General features: G+C 57.3%; 1 protein-coding gene across 1 annotated transcript in view; it reads right to left on the minus strand.

The window, feature by feature from the left end:
- Positions 1-25655, minus strand: part of MNT (MAX network transcriptional repressor) — a 29177-nt gene extending 3522 nt beyond the window's left edge. Inside the window, exons 1-4 of the mRNA XM_084299377.1 lie at positions 25523-25655; positions 18963-19524; positions 16539-16580; positions 15734-15845 (exon numbers count right to left, since the gene is read on the minus strand). Of these exons, the coding sequence (XP_084155503.1) occupies positions 15734-15845; positions 16539-16580; positions 18963-19524; positions 25523-25598 (792 nt within the window). The 5' untranslated portion in view covers positions 25599-25655. The remainder of the gene's footprint in view (positions 1-15733; positions 15846-16538; positions 16581-18962; positions 19525-25522) is intronic.
- Between the last annotated feature and the right edge of the window lie 358 nt (positions 25656-26013).

Genomic DNA, 26013 nt, shown 5'->3' on the forward strand with positions numbered 1-26013 from the left:
CCTCCCTCTTCAGCACCTCCCCTTGCTCTGTGCCAGCAGCATCCCCCTGCAGGCACAGTCCCAAGGGCCCTGCAGGAGCTGCACGTGTGTGCTACCCTGCAAGGGGAGCCCGGGAGGCTCCAGCAGAGCTGTCCCCAGCCCCCCAGCCCCTGCAGCACAACGCCCGTGTCCCCAGCAGGAGCTTGGCCATTCTGCCATCTCCCACGCCTGGATCTCCTGTACCAGGGCAAGAGGATGCCCTGCAAGCTGGGCTGGGTAAGAGGGGCTGACGCAGCCCAGAAGGGATGGCAGGACAGGGAGCAGACCCCCTCCTGCCCCTGCATTTCTTCCTATCGGTGCCGCTGGGGGCCTGGTACTGATGGGGGGGTGATCATCTGCCCGTGCTCCTTCCTGAGCGGCGTCATCGGCGGCCCCCTAGGCAGACTGCCAACCTGGCACCTGCCTGTCAATGGGTCAATTTTTGCGAATCACCCTGCCCACGTCAGGTGCCAGGCTTTCCAGTCACACATCAGAAACGCCACAGGGTCAGCCAGACCTTAGCATTGTGACTGCGCTTGCCGATATGTTCTCAAACAGAAAACACCTTCAGAGACATGCACTGGTCTCCTCCACCTTTTTTCTGAAACAGGAATTTCTTGCTGCAGCAGTATTATCACAACAGATCCTACTCTACACAAAAAAAAAAAAAAAAAAAAAAGAAAAGCAAGTCATGGCGGTTACATTTATTTTTAAAATAAGCAGCGACCACACCGACACTGCTTTCACCAAACCCAAACCCTTGGGATCTTCCAACAGAATTAGCACGTAAACCTAAAACTCAAACAGGCAGAAGAGACCCTGAAACTCCATAAAATACATAATTAAGAATGAAACATCAACAAAAGGACTTCATACAAATGGCCAACCACCTGTCTTTCCAGGTCTGAAATTTCATTCAGCTGAGGCGTGTGCGCGGGCCAGCTGCAGGCCTGTAGCTGTGTCTGACCCACTTCTGCAGCACCGCTCCCACTGGGAGCTGCCGGGAAGGCGACAGCGAAGGCTTTGATAAAGTGCTTATAACTGGGACGAAGACTGAGCTGCCAGCCAGGATGCGGAAGGATGCACTCCCCAGGTGTGATCCAGGCCCAAAGACTCAGACCGTCACTGCCCAGAAGATGCTGCTCTCCTCTGCACCGCCTTGCAGCTTCTTCTGGGCCGTGGTCCCACAGCGGGAGCTCCCTGCCCGCAGCCGAGGACCAGTCTGGAGTCCCCCAGAGACTCTCGGGAGCCACTGCTTTAAGGACGGCTGCACCCAAAGCAGCTGAACCCCAAACACTGAACCACGAGGCCGCCCAGCCCTGCCGCTGCGGTCAGTAGGCCAGGAATCCCTGCCGTGTACCAGGCAGCTCCGCCAGCACCGGGTGGCAGCAGGAGCGCTCTCAGGGACATCACAACCCTCGCTGGAGGAGGGCTGAGGGAGCAGGAGCCACGGCCACAGCCCCTGGGTCACCGCCAGGCCTGCGGGCCCTGGCCCTGCCACGGCGCTGCCGGCAGCGAGGCCTCCACCGTGCTGCGGGGCTGGGCCCAGGGCACCAGCCTGGCACAGGGCAACGCCGCACAGCTCTGCCAGCACGGCTCTTCCCCAGGCACCAAATTTCGGCCCAGACCCTTCTCCTGTGCCAGTAGCACTGCAGGACTGCTTCTTTTGACGTTAAGGAATGGAAGCGTTGGTTGCTCTGGCAACTCTTACGCTGCAGCATAAGGAAGGTATCGTGACAATCACACTGTTAAATCTGGCTTTTGTTTTACTCCTTAGGCACTTGAAGAAAACCTACAAACACATCACGGCCCCTGACAGTGCTGTGGGAGAAGCCGATCTCTCTACCCCAGGAAGAAATCACGGATTTCCTGCTTTTCATGCGGATGTGCCCGTGGCTTTTGGCGGCTGAGAAGTTGTGCACACCAGCTGCCAGCTCTAGTGAAAAGGAGTTGGTGGTTTCACTCAGAGCATTCAGAGTTCTTGCAGCTTATCTCCTGACCACACGTGAAACCGGGAGCAGGGGCCACGTAAAGCACACAGGAACAGTGTGCTGCAGGGACGAGAATCCCTCTTGTTGGGCAGTTTCTTCCATTTCCCAGAAGGGCGGAACAATTCTGAAAGTGAAGGCTGTATTTACAAGGTCATTCAGCCACGCACGTCAGCATGCCTCGATGCAAAGTACGGGAGCAGTCCCAGGGAAAACACGCCTGTCCTTTGGCTGGGTGCGAGCCAGGCAATGCCGGGCAGCTGCACGTATCGGCTGCGGCGCTGCCTGACCCCAAACCCGCCCCGCACACGTGGAGATGGTGACGAGGAAGGGAGGGCATGGTGAGGTCTCTCATCTCTTATTGCAACAGCAGCGACCAAGTCAAAATCCATACGGGGTTTGCCTTTGCTACCCATGCGATCGGCTTTTCCTCCGACACATGCAGCTGCCAGCTTCAAAGCCGCCTTTTCCCACACGGATTATTAAAGCAAACCAGCACAACTGCAGTGGCAGCAAGCACACGGTGCGATACGAGCTGGAACGTTTTGCGCCTTTGTGCCCGTTCTCACTGCAGAGCCATTATTTGGTCCTTGTGTGCATCCCACTTGCCATTATTTGGTAAACAAACCAGAAACAAACTACTGTTGTCACTACACTGCAAAGCTCATTTGTCACTGTAAAGAATTTTCCATTTTATAGCTGGCTGTAATTAAATTGCTTATTCTTATGTCAAGATGGAAAATAATGCTCCCGACGCTCTCTGCGCTTGCCTCAAGAATAATGCTAACCCTGTAGTTGGCATCAGTGAGGCTTAAAAGGTCTTATTAAAAAGCTCCCCGTATAGGCATTATATTAGCAATTTAAAAACTCACTTTCAATTATAAGCGTTTCCAGAAGTACATTTCAGCTGCTGTGCTCTATTACACAGCGCGCACCGATTAAAAATTCCCCATCAATGAGCAATCATGAGAGCGATTTGTGATTTTGAACCAGATTCCTTAACTCTTGGCTACTGTGGCTGCACACACCGGAGCACACCCCGCGGAGCTCTCAGGCCCCAGGAGCCCCCCTGCCGCCGTCCCGCGTGCGGCACCCCACAGACTGCAGCAGAACCCGACCGGTCAGTGCGGGCTGTGCGGTGCCATGCACCGTGCTGACACCTGGGCACAATGAAAACAGCTAAATCCCAGGAAAAGGCTCCCACCCTTGCAGGGACTGCCACGCCGCAGCAGAGCTGCGGGATGGCACCAGCCTGCCTCCTGGAACGTCTCGAGGAAGGCGGCACGCTGTGGGAAGCGCAGGCCCCAAACAGCCTAAGTCCTCGAGGCTGTTGGCAGAGGTGTTACACCCACCTGCGGTACTTTTGGGATGTTACATGACTCATATTAATTATGGACATTACTGCTTTGTATCTCGCTATATCTTCTATCAAGTTCTTCAGGTGCAAGGAACAGTTTCTTTAAAACTGAAGCAACCATGTGCCCAACTGGACCGAGCCTGCAGTGCTGAAGGAGAACCAGAGCAAGCCCAAAATCCAGGTGCCTGCCTCCTGCATGGGCATCCTGTGTGGTGTCAGGCCGTGGCGTCAGGCCGTGCCCGCAGCCTCCCCACATGGCCTGGGCTGCCCCTGGCAGAGAGCAGCGCTGGGCAGGATGAGGCCCCAAGCGGAGGTGAGGCTGGCGCTTGTTCTCGGGAGCTCGCTTGGCTGGTGGGAAAGCCCCGGCTGGTTGCCACGGGAACAAAATCCCTCGTTTCCATGGCAACTGCATGGTTCGGCTGGCTCTTACAGATGCCATCTCGCAGCGGGGCCACGCAGGCTCCCGCAGAACACAGGCACAGCGCCGCCACCAGCGGCCGAAGCAGCCCCTGCCCCGTCCCTGCCTCATCCCTGCCCTGCTGCCCACGGCCACACTGCCGGGAGCAGGTCCAGCTGGGCACCGACCTGCCACCATCCCTCATGAATTTTCCTGGGAGCCTTTGCTCGGCAGAGGGCTCCGGTCTCACCAACCCAGAGGCAAGGGAACCTGAGGACAGCGTGCAGAGCTCCGGGGCCCTAAGGCGCAGGCTCACCTACAGGCTCAGGCTGCAGCACGACACTGCCGAGGGAGGCAGCACACGCTGCGTTTCACTGTAAGCACCGACGGGCTCAGCACCTTTTATCTGACAACCACTCGGTCTCAGACACAGAACGACATCTGGCTGTGGCTATCCACCGAGAGCTGCTGTTTGCCGGTGCCCACACGCGGAGCAGCCGTGTCCCTGCAGGCCCCGGGCAGCACCAGCCCGTGGGGGGGTCTTGCAGGAGCTCCCTTCCCTGCTGACTTTGGGAAGGTGAGAGCTTGTCTGCGGAGGGAGGAGAGGAAGGAGGAGGTGCAGAGCAAGGATTTGGGGCTGTTTACCGCTGGCTTTGCATTAGTTTCAGTCTCCCAAGCTCTCAGAACTAACACTTCACACAACCACCAAAACCAAACCCCACCTCGCAGTGCTACGTTCTAGGATGTGACTTCAGCCTCACACGCACGCAGCAAGCTCTGTGCCTTCAGGAAATGAGCCAGCTGCTGTCCCGGCTTTCCTGCCGGGCTGTGCTGCTGAGGGGCTGTGCCGCTGAGGGGCCTGTGACCATCGTATTTCTGGGCACCCAGCACACTCCCTCTGGTTTGCAGAGGAAGAGCTAAATATCTAGAAATACTTCACAGAATAGGGAATCTGTCTGGAGAAGAGAGTCATGAGAGAATGAGAACACGTATTATTATTACTATTTATTATTTGCACACTGTTAGCACATAAAATTCCTGATAAAAAACACAGTGGGCCACAATCTCTGGAACAAAAATGCACTTGAAAAATGGCTTTTTGCACTGGCCTTGCAGCTCCGAGAGGATCGAGCCTCCCGTGAGCACAGCTCTCTGAAGGAGGTATAAATAGTTACTGGATAGAGGGTAGCAAGAATCCAAAAAAAAAGACAAAGAATCAAAAAAAAAAAGACAAAGAATAAAGGACTTAAAAAAGAAGAGAGAGAAGCAGCAAATGACTGGAACACGCAGTGCAAACACAAACCAAGGCAAGGCGCAGCAGCTCCCGGTGGCAATCACCAAAACCACGCTGGCTTTTACCAGTTCAGCAGGTCTGCCCCATTCTTTGACATGGCTTTCAAGGGTAAGAGAGATCCAATGTTAAAAAAACACTGAAGTATTGTCTGCAATGACAATGTGTTCAGAGTGGTTGTGTGGTTTTCTTGTTTGTTTGTTTGTTTGTTTGTTTTTAAATAATCTCTGTCATTCAGGAAATGTGAGATGTTTTCAATGACGCTAGGAGATACTGGATGCCCCAATACCCCGAAATGTGGGGTCTGTTATTTGGAAAATTATACTGACCAAGTAATTTTTATTTGCTTCACAAGGCAAATATGTCTGTGGTAGAACTAATAGTTTTCTGCAAGCTAAAATCAATCACGCCGCGTTTCAAGGAGCGATTATTATTAGTGTCAAAATCACCGGATTAGAGACTCCTGAGCCTTTCCTGGGTGTACGTGGGACGCGCAGACAGCAGCTCTGGGAGCCAACCCGCAGCTGAGCTCCGGCTACAGCCGAATCTCTGACAGCTAGAGACGAGGAGGAGATAAATGTGGAGACGTTATCGCTGCATCTACGTGCTGCGGGATTCTTCTATTTTTCTTGGAGGCATCTCACTGCGGCTGCTGCGCGAGACAAAGCACGGTTCTGGATGGGCCCTGGCTATGCCCCCCCCTCTGTGCCTATTTTTGCAAGTCTGGCTCAGCCCCCAGGCGCACACACGGCTTCCCGGGGCTCCGAGCGGCTGCCACCGGGGAGCACCAGGCGAGGGCTTCCCCGTGATGAGCGCTCCCCTGGCAGATGCTGGCTGCACGGCCTCCCCGGGGGCCCTGCCTGGGCAGAGCCGGGTGGCCCCTTCCCACCCACCGCAAGCCTCAGCCTCGGGTCTCAGGAGCCTGAGCTCCTGCTGCCTCAGGAAGGCGCCGGTGCTCCTGCATCGCCTCCTTCCCCTGTTTCTCCCCCGCCGTAAGGAGGGCAGCGCTGGTGACTCACATCGGGCAGCTCCACCTACGGCCCACAGATCGGATCTGGGTCACCAGAGGATTTCTGTCGACCTCCCTCCCTCGCTGCTTCGGCCACGGAGGGAACAGAACGGATCTCAGGGCAGCATGAAGAAGCCCGTGGTTAAACACAAACCACGCCTGCACCTGCGCGAGGCCACAAATCAATGCCACAAACGCGCACGGGGAGGGTTTACAGCTGCCAGCGCCAGCAGCTCCGCGCCTGCCCCGTGCCCACCGTCCCCGCACGGCCGGTGCCCGGAGTCCCCCCGCTGCTCACCGCAGTGGCCCTGGAGCGGGGGCACCCCTGCAGGCCCCAGCACTCCCCACTGGGCTGAGGCGGCCCCAGAGCCCCCCAAAACCCTTAGCATAAAGCCACAGGATGGTGCCAGCTGCTGGGGACGATGAGCTTTGAATCCCAACGAATTCTAAGCTAGCACAGCGGAGCAGAGCAAGAATTCTAAATTAAAAGTTGTATTTGTGGTTCAATCCTTTCTGACAGTTTTCGTAATTCTCAGCTGATCGGGACGCTGCCAGCCCACTCAAGCTGTACAAATTCAGTCTCACTGACTTGTGCAACACAGAAGGTGTTACAAGAAGTGGGTTCCGATTTTGCTCAGTCTCACAGAGGCCCTGAACAGCCACAAGGTGTTTCGGGCACCCCTACATGCAAGCCATGCTTTGGCCCCAAGATGATGGGGGAGCAGGGAGGGGAACAAAGGGTAATGTTTCCTAACTGGTCCTAAAACTATCCCCTTTTTAGACCAGCCTATTGACGCCCAACAGCTTTTGTGTTACTAAATATATTAGCTATTATTGAAGTCTATCAAAATTGAATGTGACTGAGACGCTGACTGGCCAAGACACGTTGTAAGCTGCAAGGTTCACGGGGCATTCCTACAGGGCCACACAAATTAGTATCTAGCAGATGCCTTTTCTCCCTGGTGTAGCAATTTGCAGAGAAAAATGCAGTATCTCAGCAACCAATTCCAACACATCCTGGAGCCTACTCTCGGAACGGCAGCTGACAGCCAGGCCCTGGTGCCAGGTCACCTCGTTAAAGACACTGCCCCAGGATTAACACAAGGCTCTGAGCTACCTGGGAGCACCCGACGTGCTCAAAACCTGACGAAGCATTTTGCCTGGGTGAGTCTGTTTGCAGAATGAACCACCACGTGAGGGGAAAGTGCCGCTGGGAGTATCTCAGACCTTTTGGGATGTGGACCGAAACACAAGCTGGGCTTTCTAGTGCTGCAGAAAAATGCCCGACCATCCCCAGGGCCAGTTCCTCTTTTCTCAAAGTACAGACACAGGGAGTAATCGTGCCCAACAGATGGCACCCACCTCCTACAGTCACCCGGTTTCCCATGGCCTGACTCAAAGAGAAAGAGACGGAACAGAAGCCACAGCTGCCCACAGAGAAGTGTTCGGGCAGAATGGTGAGAATTGGCAGGGAAGACCAAGGCACAAGCAGGATCAGCATCACTGCAGGTTATACAAAGAACTGAGACAGGGGCCCTGTACAATTGTACTTGTATTTCCACCATCTCCAAAGGACGCTTTATGAGTATTTCCATCACATCATAGTCGCACCGACATGACAACGGGAGGTGAAGCTGATACCACTTCCTGCTGCTGTATTGTAATTTCGAACCCCCCCTCGTTCATTGTCCTGCAGTTGCCTGAGCAGGACTGCCCCGACACCTATGCCTGCAAAGCATTGTGCAACGTGGGCTGAACTCTGCTGTGTGAGGCACACACAGCGCTTCTGTTTTCTTGTGACTGTTTGTTTGTAGTGCTGCGAGGTCAGTATTTACTTCCCTATAATTGCAAAGAGTATCAGCACACACCTTTGCTGTCTGCTAACAAGAACAGGAACCCAAGCTCCCCGGGTAACACGGGCCGTGGGGCTGTAAGCTCTTCCTATCAGGCTCTCAGAGAAAAGCAAAATCACAAAACAAAATGGTTGTTTTGTTAGTGAGTTTTTTCGCTGTCGCTGATTGGGGTTTTTGCCTTCCTTTAATGGTAGGTGACTTCTGCAGTGTTATACGTGAAATAAAACCCACGCAATCAGGTTGTACACATCACTGCTTTTGTCACATCCCGTGCACGCCTCTCCTGTGCCTGCTCTCTGACAGCAACCAGGAGTATGAGCAATGGTACTCGAAACGGACTGCAACACAGCTGCCATTTCCAAACCCTCTGCTACGCTCCGCCAGGTTTGGTTTGTGTTTCAGAACCTTAAGCGCTTCCTAAAGCTATTACCAAATGATAGCAGGGTGATAGCTGTGGGTTTTCTAGCAACTAAAAAAAATTTGTAAAAGATTTATTAATTTGTTTACTCTCTCCAAACTCCTGTGTGTGAGTCACGAGTGAGACACCGCTCAGGAAAATCACCATCCCTTCTGGCAAGGGGACGGCTTCCACTCACCCCACAAGGTCCAAACACCGGCTTTTTTATTTCTATTGCATGACATGTTTTGTGGCTACTGCTGCAAATGAAGTTACTCCACCGACTGCTCTCTAGACAGAGCCTCCCTCTGGGGACGTCTCACCCCAGGTGGTGAGGGCTGGTCGGGGATCTGGGTTCAGACGTCCGCAGCCCCCCGGGGCCCACGTCACCCTCAGCAGATGCGCCAGCCGGAGCACTGCACTCCCTGATTCAAGAAGAGAATCCCAAGTTCCTCATACTCGATGACTGTGCAGGTTATCCAAAGGGAAAACAATCTGACAGTGCTGCTGCACGCGAGGCACGGCCCTGTGCTACGTGCTGGAAGCTGCTGAAGGATGCCCAGCAGCGGGAACTCGAGAGTTCGTGCCTCAGGCAGCACGCCGAGTGCCGAGGGACAGCGAGCTCAGAGCCTCCCCCAGCCTCTCAGGCTCCGAACCCCTCCTCCTGTGCGGATGCAGCCTGACGTCAGGCCCTGAAGCTAAAATCAATCCTTCAGTGGCTCCACGAGGAGCAGGGGCTGCACTTGCTGTGCCGGTGCAGCTCCCCCTGCCTGCAGCGGAGCCCAGCCCCGTGCTCCAGTTCAGTGTTTCACAGCTTTCAGCAGGTTCCAATTCGCTTTACTTATTGAACACCTTTTCTTTTTTTTTTTTTTAAGTCCGATTTCTCATCTCTTTCTGACGCCCACAGCTGATCCCATACCCTTGTTCCATGACCACAGCCTATTGTTGCTGGAAGCCTTTATTACTTGCAATGAAATTCAGGCTAATTAGACAAGATAGAATCAATTGATCGGGCCAGGTAAACAATGCACAGCAGCTCCGCTTTGCATGTGAGTGCTGCTCACATGAAGCAGGCACTGAGCCTGGTCATGGACTCAGGTTCCTACCAGGCAAGTTTTACAGGCGGTAGCTTGCACTGAATTAAAACAAGCCGACGACACCGACACAACAAGCCACGGGCACGCTTTCCAAGGTGAGGGACCGATCAGATTCAGCATCACCGCTTGGTTTTATGCATCCTGATCAACAACCCGGCCACTACAGGGCAGGAACGCAGAGGAGCTCTCTTTTCTTATTCAGGAGTGCAGGCAGACCAAACTCGAACCAGAGATACGTGGGCTCTGTCTGCGGCACGGCACCTCTCTGCAGCACAAGGCGCTCCCCTGGGGGTGTCCTCCTTTACCTATGAAACGTGTGAACCCTAACTCAGGCATTACCAAAGGGCTTTGCAAATCCACTCATCTTGTTCTGTTTATTGTTAGCATAGACGGGAAACTGCACCATTTTTAGGTGCACAGTGTGTCACCTCACGCAGTTTGAGCCAAAGAGACCAGGTGAGGATATTTGAAATGTTTCACACAAACAATCAGCATTACTGATTAGCACAGATCCATCAGTTTATGAGGGGTTTCTACTCCCAGCAGGAGGTCAGGAAGCAGCTCTGTAATTTATCGTTCACCTTACGAGAGCATCCTGTGCTCTCAGCTCAGGTGGTGACTTGAGGAGAGGTGGCAGAAGAGCTCACGCTGCAAAGAGGTGACAAAGGAGGAAGCAGACACAAGGAAAATGGAAGGAACCAGCGTGGTAATGATAACAAAATGAGACAAGGTTCCTGCATCAAAACCCAGTGACTGATGTTGACGTTGACATACTCTCTACTGCAGGGTCATGTTGTTGGTGGTTTTCTTTGTTTAGGAAAGGAGAGAGTCCCTTTTGCTTCCTAGGATCATCACTCCCTGCTTTATTCCTATTTCACATCCCTGTCCGCTGGTTTCAGTTTGCCAAACTATTTTTCTTTCCATCTGGCAGTGATCTGGGACTGACAGACACTGTCCTTGCGTTAGCTTCATTCTGAAGCAGTCACGTCTGACACAGGGCAATGACATTGATCCTTGTCAGCAGGTCAGCTGAGGGCACGGCAGCGATGCAACGGGAGGTCAGCGGAGGAAGCCTGCATTTGCAATCAGACGAGGAAATTGGGCACATTTCCTTCAAAATGAACAATGCGGTCATTTATTTGTGAATCCAAAGAGATGTCAATTACCTCGAGTCCAGTACAACACTACTTCATTTTGTGCCCCAAGGGGGCACCTGAGCGAGGGCCACACATCTGGCCCAGGGGCAGATGTGATGTTGTGCTGTGCTAACACACTTGTTGGGCTTGCTGGTGGGCAGCCTGAGTGAGAGCATGGGGCTGCCACCCGCTCACACCAGCAGCTGTGTAACTTCCGAAGGTTTTGTCTCTCATGTACAGATTTATTTAAGTGCATCTACATCCAGAAAAATCGTAAGATTGTTCTACACTGCATCTACATCCAGAAAAATGAGAAGACTGTTCAGCAACAAGAATTTCTCTGTGCTTACTGGGAAGGCTGCAGAAACAGAGCAGGAGGCAAGGCCTGAGCTGGTGGCAGTGGCTTTGCTCCCGTATCACTCCATCAGCAGGACGCTGGGCATAATTTAAACCCTGGCTCCTGAGGTAGGGAGAAACTGTCCCCTTCCTGCTCCTTTCCTTGGCAACACATGACATCTGGGTCAATCCCTAGTTCATTTCAGTTATTTTCAGTTATTTTCTATCTCCAATATGACAAAAGCAGCGAGTCGGACTGGAAGATGAGCTCTGCGAATCTGTAAGGGAAGTCCACTGCTTATACAGAGCACGTATCCCTCTGGCACAACTGGAGCTGGCGTGTTATCACAGCACCTTTTCTCCCCCCTCGGTGCTCTTCCAAGCCTCGTGCTAAGCAGCACACGCAGTCCTGTGGATCAGGCATGTCCTGCTCACAAAGGGCTGCCAAGGATTCTCCTCTTTGCCCCCTGCAAGCTTCAGGAAGCTCAGCTTTGCCTGGTATTTCGTAAACACACTGTTGTTTGACCAGCATTTGCCTCTGGTTGTACGGGAAGCTCTGGCAGACAAACGGGACTTGCAGTGTGAGCAGAGGGCCGTGGGGCTGTGGCTTGGCGCTGTTCGCAGGCTGCCTGCTTTGGCTGTCCCGGTGTTACCCGGTGAGCTCATCGCCTGGATGCTGTTTCACACTCACTATGCAATAGGAAATAACCCCTGAAACTGGAAGGTGTTCAGGTACCATAGCGACAGGCGCAGTTTGAGAACACAGAGGAGAAAACAGCCTTGCTTAAGGGCTTCAATTAGCTTCCAACTACGATGATTACAACATTTCCTAGGGGGCAAGGAATCCTTCAAAGAGAATTAAATCACAACACCCAGCTGCACCGGAGTCCTGGCTACAAACTGCATCTGCAGTCCTCTGCTCCCAGTTCTGCTCCCCGGCCGCCCCAGCAGCACCTTCCCCAGGCAGTGAGCACGCTGCGGCCCCCGCGTGCTGCTCACCAAGGGACGGCCTCGGCCGGCTGCTCTCTGCCCAGGTCCTGACCCTGCCACGGGCACCCGGGCACTGCTCCCCACAAGCAGACCCCAGCATCTTCCTCCCACTGCATTTTTCCCCATGGCACTTGAGGACCTAGGGGAACTTTCGGGAGGCCTGCAGCACCGTGCCTCCTGCTTTGCAGGCAGGACGGCGAGGCACAAAGTGCAGGTGGCTTGCACAAGCACGCACTTTGGCACAGGCACGGAGCCCAAGCCACCGCCACCTGCAGGGGACAAAACTCCCTCAGCCGAAAGCCACAGAGCTGGTCTGCACCACAACAGCCTGCATTGCCTAAAACCGAATCGCCATTTAAAAGGATTATTAACTTCCAGCTGTGTTCAGCCTAATTTCCTTTGTGCAACAGTGTGCTTAATTGCAGAGATTCTAATTTACTCTTGTAGAGCGCAGACCCAGCTCGAAGGATAAATTAGAATGACGGCTCCATGGGAAGTTTGGAATTTAACTTCTTGACTGATCTGATTTGATGCAGATACAAATGTTCAAACCCGGCCAAGGAAACAAACAGCCTGTTTCTAAGAAGTTCCAGCTGGAATGGGGAAAAAGGATTTCATAGGAAGAGAGGCTGCAGCAGTCAGCGCACTCTCATACTCCTGCGGGCACAGCTCATCAGCTAGGCAGAGCCTCAGGGCTGGCATGCTGCACTCCTCCTGTGGAAGGCTTTTTTTTCTTTTGTGAACAAACACTTTGCCATGTTGTGTCTTGATTTCTAAACCCCTTTTGTACAATCCCATGTTCTCCTCGCAGGAGAGAGGCCAGCACCAAGCCCGTCAGCGGGACGTGCAGGCTCGGCACGGCACTCGCGGTACCCTGTAGCTGTCTGCAGAAAGCTGGAAGGCTGCAGAGGCTGAGACGGAGACGCTCCACGTGTGGGGGTGCTAGCTCCGTATTCCTGCTGCCAGGAATAGACGGTTTCCTTTGTTTGCACCTGTAACCGGCTCCTGTCTGCAGAGGAGGCTGGGATTCACCTCGCCCAGCCCTACAGCGAGGTGCTGCCCGCGGCCCCACCGCTGCTCTGCACGTGCCGGGGGTGGCACCTCCTCTGCTCAGCCCCCGGGGACGCTCGGCCAGTGCTGGGGGCAGCCCCGGAGGGGCAGGCGCTGCCAGCAGCACCGCACGGAGCTCACGCAGGAGGCGGCTCGGCCGTGCCCAAGGCCTGTGGGCGCTGCAGGTGGGCAGCCCGGGGCCACCATCAGTGCGCTGCGCACGTGGCCGGGGTGCTGGAGGCCAGGGAGGTCCTGGCCAGGAAGGAAGGAAGGAGGGAGGGAGGGCGGGCCAGGATGGATGGAGTCAGCACGACCTTCCTCGCCATCGCCGCGCAGGCCGGGCTCCGTCTCCTGCCTCCACCCACCGGCCGCAGCGGGCCGTGCGCTGGCCCTGACCTGGTTCTCCAGCCGTGCCCCGCCGCGGGTCCGAGGCCGCTCTGGGTTGCGGTGTCTGCGCAGCCTCCCGGCGAGGCAGCTGGCAGCAAGCCCGTGGCCTCCGGACCCAGCACTTCAGGGCTAGCTCTTTGCCGAGGCACGCGCTTCCCACATGGCCCCCAGCTCCCCTCCGGCCCCCTCTGCCAGCCCAGGGGCAGCAAGTGCCCAGAGCTGGGGCTGGGCGAGGGCAGCTCAGAATTTCCCCTTCCCCTTCTTGTTATGAAATTCAAAGCAGCTTATGAGGAACGCACATTGACTCTCCAGCAGAATAAATAACTCCTAACCTAACCTGTCAGCAGCAATTACGCACCAGTGAACCACAGCAGTCACCAGACATGTTTTCTGCATCTTTACACCTCCCTCAAACCCCAAGTGGAAACGCTGCACGGGCCCAGAGCACCAGCACTGTGTCTTCGTGTCCCTCCGAGCCCAACTGCAGCTGCTCACCTGGGGGCAAACGCCTTGGGGTCGGAGCTCCCTTCACCTGTGCAAAGCTCCAGGGGTGAGCAGAGGGGCAGATAGGAAGTAAAACCAAAACCAAGCAACCAAGCCTGCCTCGTTTGCCCTTTGCTATTTGCAGGTGGCAAAACCAGAGAGACAGAAGTGGGCCAAAGGATCCACGCTGGTGACGGCAGTTCAGAGGTGGCACTGAACTGCATCCCACGTGGTAGAAACTGAAGTGTTTTTCTGAATCCATGGGCACATGGTGGACCATCAAAAAGTAGTTTACGCTTCCTAAGAAAACATGACAAGAGTTCCATTCCCAGCAATTTACAGAGCTGTCTGTACACACGCACGTAGGGAGCATAGAAGTGCCTTGCATCAGAGCATCAGAGTCAACGGATTTCACGACAGATCTAGAGGGGAAGGAGAAAAAGAATCGGCCACCCCCACCAACAGCCTCAAAGAGCATTTTAAGCTGTCTCGTAAAAGCACAGCACAAAAATTTTGCCAGAGAGCAGTGTCTGCTCACGGACAGACCTGCGCTTGCATCAGTATTCACAGAGCGTCAGCAGGCGAGGAACAGCTCTGTTCGTGGCATCACGACTGGACTCGAGTCCCAAGTGCAAGAACAGGCGATGCGATCACTCCATCTCCGTTAGCGCTAATGAGAGCTCATCTCCTCGCTGACACCAGGCTGCCCGAAATCAAATGAAATGCTCTTATCTTCTCTGATGCCTATTAACCGTAATACAACCACATCTCCAGAAGTGACCTTTTTAAACAACACAGATTTTTCTTTTTGTTTGCTACTCTCTAGTGGCTGGGTCCCATTACAATCTGGTTTCCATGCCCCAGCCAAAGGCTCTGCAAGGGACATCACGGGTTAAGGCCACTGAGAAGGGGCGAGCTGGCCCAATTCTCACAGTCAGCGAGTACCTAGAGATGCTCCACACAAAAGGTAAGGTGAGCAGCGACTGCCCAGTACCTCTGATATACAGTTAAAATGGCATCTGAGAGATACTGAGAAATACGGGAAGAAAGAGAAGAAAGCAGACAACACACCACTGTGGAAAGCCCACCTGTGAGCAGTCCTCAGCACCCTTTATTCCAGCCAAAATGCTGGAGGTCTACTGGCTGTCTTCACTTGCAAGAGAGTGCTATGAATTTAGCAAATTTTCCATTTTCTAGAAAGAGTTTGATTGCATTACATGCTACTGGCTTCACAGTCACGGAGGACACCTCTAAGAACTACTTCTGGGCAACTATTAACCATTCTCCCACACAATCAACATGGAAAACGGACTGGGTAAGAACAATGCAATGGACAAAGCCAGCTGACGAGACTGCCGACCATGTCAGTATGACAAAAACAATTAAGCAAACGTTAACACTTCACTTAACCCTAAACTCCAGTCTTTCCCTGCGTAACGACACGTAAGCGACACGCACTGACACCTCCACCTCATCAAAAACGAGACATTCAGAACAAGCCTGCCTGTTCTGGCTAAGCAAACAGAAAACCTCCCCAAATCACATGGGTTAAAATTCCCCAAGTAAAAAAGTGGCAGCATATACTGGACTAGATGTCCCTTTTTAGGGTCATCCAGATTATCTGTCACAGCAGGGTGAAAGCCACCCGGTCCATCACTGCTGCTGGTACTGATGGCTTACAGTGAGATAAGATTTCAAGTACAAGGAGACTGCATGAAGCAAGCATTCCTAGAAGACCTACGAGTCCTGGAAATCTGGAGCTTACGTGACTACGCTTGCATGGGGGTAGAGCAGGGCGGGTTCACTTCTCTCCTTTTCACTACAGGAAGCAGATATTTAGCTCGGTTTAAGGCAGGTCAGCACTGTCTCTCTCTGTTTCAGCAGACAAAGCGCCGTACGACAACGGCCAACAGTAAGCAGCAGCCACCCGAACGCCATCGGTACCTGGATGTATCGCAAGGCACTCCTTAGGACGCTGAGGTTTGAGGTCTTCTTGTCGTCGACGTTGGGGATGTTGCGTTTTAATGTCTCAAAGCATTCTTTCAAATGCGCACGTCTAAAGAAAACACAGGTGGTTTGTCAGCTTGCGAGCACACACCAGAAATCAATTTCACAGAGGGCTAAAGCTTAATTTGGGCCTTAATCCAGCAAAGCACTTACATATGTGCATAGCAGTCACCGGGACTACCTGCGTGCTTAACGCTGCACCCCCTCAACCCAGCAGACAGGCTTTGGGCTGTGCCTCGGATTCTCGTCCTAGCTTTGGCAGGAAACCATCATGCGATCTTAAATAAAATATCACGTCTCCCTGGGCTGTTCTCTTCACTCGCGCCACATTTCTGATTTGGCTATTTAGGCTACAGGAGCGTCAGAGCAGGGACTGGTCTTTATTCTGTATTCTGGCTGCACACGTGTTAGTTTGTTACTTCAAATCAAGTAAGAAATCACACCGTTATGCACGTGGGGATTTACTTTGCGGGATCAGGGCTTTGCAGGGTTATTGTAATGCAATTATGCAGCTAAATAAAACATACTGGGAAGCAAGAGATGCAGAATTGAGCTATAAGAAAGCAAAGCAATATTGCAAGATTCATTAAAAGTAACTAAGAATTTTGTTCAAGTCATTTGTTAAAAACAAAAGCAAAAAACCCAAGCCAAACAAATATTGACAGACTATAGGCCAAAAAATAAGTAAAAAGTGAAAGGGAATTATAATTGAAAAAAAGCAAAACCCTGGCTTTCTACGCACCTGTTCTTCTCCAATTTATTATGTACTTCCCTGGTCCCAACCCTGTAACCCAAACAGAACAAAGATAAACTCAGTGTCAGGTTTAAAACTATTGCCATTCAACCTCTACGTTCAGCAGCGTGTGTGTGTCTAGGATACGGAGGCAAATATTAACGAGCAATAGAGTTGTTGAGCTATCACTGCTTTCTTTGCATACATAATCTACCTGTACTCTATCAAGATAAACCCCATACTCCGCATGCATTTAGATGGGCTAAGCATCACCCACAGGCTGCACACAAGCTCCAAGGAGGCACCGGGGTAACGCGTCTGTGTGCACGCAGACACGGCCACTGCCAGCTACAGGAGGAGACCCCAGGTCTGAATTGTGTGTGTTTGTGCAGCCCTGGATTGCCCAGATTCTGACCCATTTCTGAGCTACGCCTACACTCCAGCGGGGTGAGATTTATGCGGTTGCAAATTAAAGTACACATGACTTGGCAGACATACTTCAAACCTCTTTCGTTTTTATTGTGCCTGAAATAACACAGCCAAACACAAGTATGAAGTGAAGTAATCCAGGAATCCTCCAGGCCCTGCTGAAAGGAAACCAGGGTCGGCTTCTGTTCCCGGGGGGCTCTGGTCTGTCCCTACCTCCCCAGGTCACGGGAGAACTTCTAGGAAAGGCCAAATTCACGTTACCTTAGTTCTGCAGCTACAGTGGTGATAAAGCACACGAGCAGGCTCGTGGGGAGTTTGATACCCTCCTGACAGTACGCAAAGTGATTATTTGCTTCTGGTGCTTTTGGTTGAAAACAAACCGGCAGCGAGGTGAGCGTTGCAGGAGGTGGGTTAATATTTAATAACTGCTCAGGAGTTTAAAAATAAATATTTGACAGCCTTTTCCCATGAAACATTTACAAGCTGGAAAAAGCGCCTTCCCAGTGCTTACACCCAGAATAGCTCCTCTCTGGGGAGCGGGAGACGAAATGCACCCCCGGCACAGCGCCGGCAGCGACCCCGCGGGGCGAGGGCACCCCCCGGGCCCTGCTCACCCTGCCCACAGCACACGACCGAGCACCAGCCCCGTGGCCGAGCGGTTTACAGACAGGGTCTGAAGATCGCCAGCTCTCTGCGAGGAGCTGCGTTGGCATTTTACCAAGGCTTTTATCTTTGCAAAGTTCTGTCTGCATTATTTCCACCGTTTCAGACGGTGCCACCCCACGGCTCGTGCTCCTCCCGTGCTGCCTCACAGGGGACGGGAGCGAACGCAGGGCACCCAGGGGAAGGAAGCGAGCTGCCGCGTCCCAGCGTGCTGCCACACGCCCAGTGCTCAGCTCCAGCGGGCAGGGGGCAAGCAGCAAGGCCAGATTTTGACCTGCCCAGAACATCTCTCCCGAGCAGGAGGCTTCAGAGAGGGGACTGCACTTTGCCCAGCTCCCACCGGCACCAGTTCGGGTGGGGAGGACCAGAGACGAGAAGCAGCTCGAGCCCTGCCCAGCAGGACGAGCTGGGCACTGCGACCTGGCTGGGCAGGAGGGGGCACCGGGCCCCAGCACCTCCTCTGGACCCCTGAGCACAGCCCGAGCACAGCCCCGCTGCCTGGCCCCGGCCCCAAGGCAGGGCACAGCACGCAGCCATGTCCCTGCGGGGTTAGCCCCCCCAGTCTGGGCAGTCCCAGAGAAACACCATCAGCTGCAGGCAGCGTGGTGATGGTCAGAGGTCTGGTAACAGGGCCCAGGGGAAAGACCAAAGAGATCCAGGTCATTTATCCTGCAGAAAGGAAGACTGCAGGGGGCAAAGGAAAGCGGTAAAAGGTTGCTACAAAGAGGAAGGGAATCAATTCTTCTCCCAGTCCGCTGGAAATAGCACAAGAAATAACACCAGGCTACGTCCTAGCACGCTGTGCTCTGGAGCCAAAGTCCTTAGGAGCAAGGTGGATGCTGACCAGGAGCAGCAGCAGAGTCACAAGCCCTGTCTGAGGGTGGGGACGGAGTAAACAGCCTCGAGTCCCTTCCAGCTCCAGGAGGCCCTCGGCAACTCCTCTGATCTCTGTCCTGGGAGACAACTTCCCAGAGCACAGTCCAGTGTTCAACAAATTTCCTGCAAGGGCTGCTGCACGATCTCCCTGAGCACCATCAGCAGAGCCCAAAGCCCATCAGCAGGTGCTGCCTGAGGGCAGGCAGGCAGCGCTGGGCCTTGCTTCCTAACACGCTTCTGGCTTGGGGGAAAAACAAAACCAAAAAACCCTTGTATATTCTAGTCGGGGGGGGGACCGAAAGACACCGAGCTAAGAAACTGTGCAATCAAAAAAACCAAAGAGCCCCCCAAACATCCCTGGACCTCGGTGTTTCTGATCAGGCCGCTCTTTACAAAGCAGCAGCTGCTCGGGGGCACTGCGGTGCTCAGGCCCCGCCGCCTGCCCCTGCCCGGTCTCACACTCACCCTCCGGGCCGCTTCTTCTGCTCGTTCGGCTTCACGTCCTCCGCCGGAGCCAGCTTCAGGGCGCCGAGCTGCGGGGTGGCTCCCGGGTGCTGCAGGGGCTGGGGCTGGATCGGCTGCTGAACCACATGGTGCTGCGAGATGGCCAGGACGGGCGCCGCGTAGTGCTGGAGCTGCTTGGGGCTGCCCGACGGCGGGGTGCCGGCCTTGCCGTCTGCCAGCAGCGGGCCCGGCGGCCGCTGGATGACCGGCGCCACCGCGGGCGCCTCCTTGGTGACGCCCGGAGTGCTTACGAGGGGCTGGTGGCGCTGCGCGAGCGGCGGGGACAGCGCGGCCTGGGCTGCTGGCTGCGGGGGGCTGGCGACCACCGGGATGGGGATGACGGAGATGGGGGCTGCCAGCGGCGGGGGCGGCGGCGGGGCCGGGGCGGGGGGCGAGATGGGCACCAGCAGCTCGCCCCGCGGCTCCTCCAGGGGGACGGCATGGTTGGCCCGCGGCGCGCTGCTGGCCTTCCGCTGCTCCTGCTCTCGCTCCAGGCGGAGCTTCTCGTGCTTCTCATTCTCGTCTGGAAGAGAAAGGGGACACCGCCAGTGAGTAAGGTAACGGGACTCCCCGCCACGGCGTCTCCCGCCCCACATCTCCCCCCGCGGCCTCTCTCAGCACCGAGCCGAGGCCTTCCCTCGGGCACACCTCACAGCAGCTGAGCTGAGCTCAGCCCCGCGCTCTGGCCGTGCTTCACCCCCCTCCCACGTCCCTTTTGCTCCAGCACACGTCTTACACACGCCACGGGTTCTGCCCCCAAATTCGGCCCTCAGAGCGATCGGCCGGGCTGCCTCCTGCCTGCCCTGCTACTGGCAGGCAGAAAGGAGCTGGGTGCCCCACCACTGCGGCACACGGCCAGCGCCAGCCGATTCTCCGTCCCGAGGCCTGAACGCCCAGATCGCAAGGCAAGAGGAGAAATGACCACGCCAAGAGAGACCCCGCAGCCCTGAGAGACGGCCTGCGGCACAGGAGGGCACGCTGAGGAGCCCCAGGCAGCACCTCCGACCTGGCCCCCCCTTGGTTCTGGGGTGCGAGCAGAAATCTGTAGTGCCGGTACTGACAAAATCAGAGAGAATTTGTTTGTTTTATTCCACGCTTCTCCCCAGCAGCCCGTACAGTTGCAAAATGGGGAGGAACGGGGAGAAAAAGGAAGCGATGCCTGTGGGAGCTGGGCTCAGCCCCCATCCCTGTGGGATGGCCGCGGCCCCTGGCACCGCTCCCTCCGACACCTCCACCCAGAGCCCCTGCTCACATCTGGGTCCAAACGGCACAGGGCAACCCACAGCAAACATCTCAGCTCTTCCTCTTCAGTGCTTACACCCGACCTTCTGCCAAGGAGCCGGCCCCAGCCCTGCCGGCATCACACGGCCGGGGCCGTCCCCTCGCGGGAGGCGAGGCAGGGCCCAGAGCAGGGCCCAGAGCACCCCGGGCACAGAGGCCGGGCCCCGCAGCCACCCCTGGGGCCGGGCGGGCTCCTTGGGCTGCAGCCCCACATCTTGTGCCCTCAAGTGGGCACGGTAACCCCATGGGCTTTCCAGCAATACGAACCCCTGCGGGTGTTTTTGTGCTGCTCTGGACTTCACCGAGGCTCCCAGCCTTCCCTTTGATGGAGCTGTCCCCGTATGTTCCTCAAACACCAGACAAAGTAAACGCGATCTGTGTGGCCCGACTAGCAAAATAAACCTCATTAAACGTGCTCCAGGTCTCCGGCTGTAATTGTGTGAACACAGCACAAATGAAATTTATTTATCCAAGTCCTGTGGCGCCAGCGGCCCCGGCCTCCAGACATCTCGCGGCCTTCACCCAACGCCTCCCCGCACCCTGCCCACGGAGCTCAGTGCACGCCGCCCCAGGCAGAGGGCCAGGAGCTGCAAGAACAACTGGTGGGACGCTGACAGCAGGCCCAGGGCCGTCACCTCCTCCTAGGAACACGCCAAGACCTGGGGGGAAAACCGTGCCTGGCTTCATCGAGCACAGGCTGCGAGAAACAAGGCAGGCGGCGCGCCGTGCTCGCAGGCAGCGGGCAGGGAACGCAAGGACCTCACGGGCATCTCCTGCAGCTGCCCTCAGCCCAGGTTTCTGCAGCACACCCTGGCACGTCCCCAGCCTTCGTTAACGCCCTCGGGCCCAGCTCCAGGTATGAGACTGGGCCAGCAGCAGCACGGGGCAGTGGCGGAGTGCCGGCTCTGCCCGAGCTCTGCCCACACCGTGCGGCTGTGCTCGTGCTGGATGTGTCCTGCACCGGCCCCTGGCAGCCTCACCCAGCACAGCCCATCGGGCCAGGGAGCGTGCTGATGGCAAGGCTTTCCGGGGCATCCACAGGGGCTGGCAGTGAAATTCCTACAACAAACCATTTCTGTTCGCTGGGGAAGCCAAGAGAACAGGAAAGAAAGGTTATGAGCGAGCGTTACTGCTCAGCAATGTTTATGTAAATGTCTCTGCGAAGCAGGTGCAGCCCTCAGGCTGCTGACGAGCTGCCAGCAAGGCCTTTGGTGTTCCAAATCTTGAGCTCCCTTAAGCTAAAGAGTTCATTTCAGGGGTTTTGTTAGCCAAAATCTGATGCCAGTGAGCCGCTGCCCCTGCACTTGACTTGTTCACCGGCAAAAGGAGCCCAGCTCTCAGCTCCCTCCTCCGAGGGCATTCGGGCAGCCCTGGGCAGCCCCCCCCCACCGGCAGCGCTTCCAGGTGCTGGGAAGGTGCCTGCTGCTCGCCTCGCACCCACAGCCTGCAAACAAACCGAAGCCACCCCTCACAAAGGGCCCACAGGGCTCTCGATTTGCCCACCGGCAGCAATTCCCCAGCTTTCCGTCGGAGCTGCAGACCAGGGCGAGGACCGGCAGTGCTGAGAGGGCAGGGGGTGGCTGGGCAGGCAGGCACACACGGAACTCAATGTGATCCCAGCTCCTTCCTGACACTCTCAGCACAGGGACTGGGGACTGAATGGCTCAAGGCAGCCCCTCAGGGCTCTGAACTGCAGCTGAGACGGGCAAGAGGCTGTGGCCAGAGCTCCCGGGCTGCGCCTAGCACAGCAGGGCCAGCAGTGCCCGCAGCCACGGGGAAGCGGCAGGTCTTGTCACAGCAGGGCAAAGAAACGGGGTCAACAGCCCCTGACCGGTGGACTGGTGCTATTTTGGGGCCCTGGTGATCCAGGAATACGCGGTGGCAGGGACTCTTAACTCCGTCATCTAATAATCTGCCAGGTTTAAATTTATCTCCTGCCTTGGCCTGCCCTGGGAACACCTCCCAGCTGTGCGGTGCAGGCTCCTGGCAGCCACGCGGGGAGCAGCAGGGAGCTGCAGCCCATGGCAGCACGGTGATCTCCAGCAGAATCCGAGCGGCCCAAGCGTGGTTTGGGCTTTGCTGATCTCCGTCAGCAGCTGCCGATGCTGAGCACTCTGACTACAAACACCTCAGGAAGGGCTCTGATGCACGCAGGGGAGTGGCTCCTTCCCGCACAGCCCCGCGGTCTGCAGCAGGGAGCAGGAAAAGTCCAAGGAGATCCTGCTGGGTGTCAGCACCAGATCTCAGCCCAACTTTCTGGCAGTACCTGCACGGACATATTTTTGCCATCTGGTGTTCCAGCTCAGCTCCTACATGGAGCCTGCCAGCAGCCAGCACCTCCCCGGCACGCCGCGGGCACTGGAGGCGCAGCCAGGGGCCGGGGGACGATGCCACAGAGGAGAGCTTCGCTCCTGGGCACGCCTGTGTGCGAGCCAGTGGCGGCTGCCCAAAGAAACACCTGCTCCTGCCAGCTCCTGACGGGAGATTCCCCCGCAGAAAAGGGGAAGAAGTGACTCTGCAGAAGTGAGGGGGGAAGCCGAGGAACTGCCGTTCCCCTTCCCACTCTCGCCCCAGCCCCGCGTGCTGCAGCACAATTCCTTTGATTGCTCGTTATCGAATAAACAAGGTTCCTGTTTCCTCATTCCTACGTACAACCGAGGCTGTTCTCTGGGCTGCACTCGTAGGGGAGGCCAGCCACGCTAGAGAAGGCGCAGTCTGACTCAGGGCTGAGTCACTCGGATGGTGCTGACATAAGAGGACACGCCAGGGAACAGCCGTGGCACTTCCAAGTGCCTGGAAACGAGCTGGAGCCCTGACAAAGCCGTGACCCCTTTATCTGGGCGCCTCTGAACCGTGGCTGACAGCAGCAGAACACGAGCCCCGTTCCTCTCTCCCATCTCTGCCAGAACCCCTCCGTTTTCTCACCCCTCTCCCAGCTCCGGAGTCTCGCCATGAGGACGTGCCCGGCGCTGAGGACCTGGAGGCTGCCGTGGCGTGGGGAGATCAGCCCGTGCCTCCGCACCGCCGCTCCTCCAGCAGCCACACGCAGCTCCCCCAAAACTCTCCTCCCTTTAGCAAGCCCTCCCCAGCTGCTGCCGACCCAGGGGCTGCGTTCGGGTGTCAGCCCCGACCCAGTGCCCCATTGTCCTGCCCACCAACAGAGCACACGAGCCCTGCACTCCTCCAGGAAGACCAGGTCGCATTTAAAGTGCGCTACTGGCAAAGGACTCAGGAGGTGGCGGTGTACTCCTGGGGAGCGAGAGCTCACCGGCCCCGCTGGGATTTCAATTCTGGGGCTTTTACATTTGGTTCCACTCCTGGTGTAAGCAGTTCCCGGTTCCAGGCCCACCTGTGGCTGACCGGTGAGCCGCCGCGGCGCGCTGACACCGCACGCTCCCCAGACCTTATCTGCAGGAGGCGTCACCGTCCGGTGGTGCCAACAGAAAGCCTTTGGTCTGCATTTTCTCAGCAGAGGGTTATGACACATTTATGCCCTACCTGTAAGAGCAAAGGAAAACCAGCCTTTGCATCTACCACCCCTCCTTAGCACCACCAGCACGGCCCATCGCTGCTTTCAGTGCCGTGGGTTTAGCTCCAGCTCTGGAAATCACAGGGACCCTGGTCCCCAATCCTGAGATAGATTACAGAAATGACAAGATGACCCTGGTAAGGGAACGTGGGGAGCAGGCGTGCTTCACTCCTACTTCACCGAGACAGAAGGCTTACCCAGCAGCCAGCATTTCCCCCCACCAAACCCACCGAGGCTCCCGAACATGGGAAGGGCGGCTGGAAAGACCCCCAAGAAATCTCCTGGTTCCCCATCCAAGCTTCAGCGAAGAATCGGCCATAACCAAGTAATACCTCACAGATGTTTCCCAACACAACAACCACCCAAGTCTCTACGGATGATTTATCTCACGCCTAGGTTTGCTATTCCAGTGCCCAACTCAAGCCCTGATGCAGCCCTGGGTGGTCATTTTAGCTGTGTTTTAGTTGCAACTAACTCCTGGTGGGAAGGAGAAAGAAATCAAGCCGGCGCGCTGAGCAGAGCCCCGCTCCTGTCTCACTGCTGCCCTGTGGCACTGGGGCAGGCTCAGGCTGGGTGACCCCACGTCACACACGGAGTCAGGGCCAGACCCGACCTGCCCGGCACTTCCCACCTGTTCGGGACATGCACCTGGGGGACAGGAGCTCCCGCATCAGCCCTGGGCCCTGAGACCACTGCCTGCTGCTGTGCTCTGTGGCATGGCTGCACTGGGGGTGCATCTGCAGGAGCCAACAGCAGCCGGCTGTCCTCGGGGAAAGGAACGGACCCCGGGCACCCTCCGGCTCCCAGCTCCGTAACACAACAAGGAGAACCCGGGGGCAGCCGCCCCCCACGGCGCTCGTTGCCCCTCGGCTCCTCTGCCTGAGCCCTCAGCGTGGCCGCAAGGCGCAGCCACAGACTGGGAGCACGGAGAAGCGCAGCGGTGAGACACGAGGGAGGCGTCCACAAACCGGAGGGAAACCTGCCTTGCTCCGGCAGGGAGCAGCTGCCGGCTGCAGGCAGCGCTTTGTGCGACCGCCCCAGCCCCGTGCCTCCCTGTGTGTCCGTAAGCACGGGGAGGGCAGGACCAGGGCAGAAGCCAAGGGCCTGGGCAGCTCCGCAGCTCGCTCTGCCCCGATGGCTGCCCGTGCCCATGGGGGCAGCAGCTCCAGGCAGAGCCGAAGCGGCCGCAGAAAGGCTGCCCGGGCAGGGAGCTGCAGCCCGAGCTGCCCCCGCAGCAGCACCCGGCGGGCACGGCGCTGCCAGCGGCACGGGGCGCGTCCTGGGGGCGGGAGCGGAGCCGGGAGCGGAGCCGGGAGCGGAGCCCCTGCGCCTGCGGCTCCTGGCACCCAGCGGGGGCCGCTCCGCAGCGCCACGGGGGGGTCCCAGGGGGGGGGGTCCCGGGGGCTCCGCGCGGTTCCCGCCCCGCGGGGCTGCCCCGGCCCCGCCCCCTCGGCGCCCCCCACGTGACCCGGCGGCACGAGGCCCGCGGGAAGGGGCGGGGCCGGCCCCGCGCGCACGTGGAGGGGGGCGGGGCCTGCGGCGTCACGCAGCGGCCGCGCGCCCGGCGGGAGGGGAGGGGCGGGGAGGGGCGGGGGCGGCCCCGCGTGCTGCCCCCCTCCCCCCGGTGCACCCCCCCCCGCCCGCTGCCCTCCCCCTCCCCCCCCCTCGCCCCCCTCCCGGTGCCGGTGCCCCCCCGGCCGCGCAGTCTCACCACGTGCGTCCCGCTGCTGCTGCTGCGCCTGCCACTCGAGGAAGCGCGCGGCCTCCAGCAGCGTCTCGATGCTCATGGCGCGGGCCCCGGCCGCCGCCGCCGCCCGCCCGCCCGCTCCTCGGCCCGGCCGCAGGCGCCGCGCCGCCCCCGCGGCTCAGCCCCGCCGGCAGCAGCGCTGGCGACAAGATGGCGGGCGGCAACAGCAACACAACGGGCGGGCGCTGGCGCGGCCCCGCTACTACGCGCCGGGCGCCCGCAAAACGCGGCGCGGACCCGCGGCTCCGCCCGGAGCGGGCGGCGGGGCGGGGCGCGGGCGGCGGGCGGGGCGCGGGCCCGGCGGCGAGGGGGCGGCGGCGGCGGGCGGCGGGGGCCGGGTTCCGGGAAGGGAGGGGGCGGGGGGCGGTGGCGCGGGGCGGCGGCGGCGGCGGGGCCGGGCGGGGCGGGGCGGGGCGGGGCCGGTCCTCGCGGCGGGGGATCCGTGCCGGGCTTTG

This window comes from Netta rufina (assembly GCF_964035555.1).
Source record: "Netta rufina genome assembly, chromosome: 21".
In the NCBI taxonomy this organism is placed as follows: domain Eukaryota; kingdom Metazoa; phylum Chordata; class Aves; order Anseriformes; family Anatidae; genus Netta; species Netta rufina.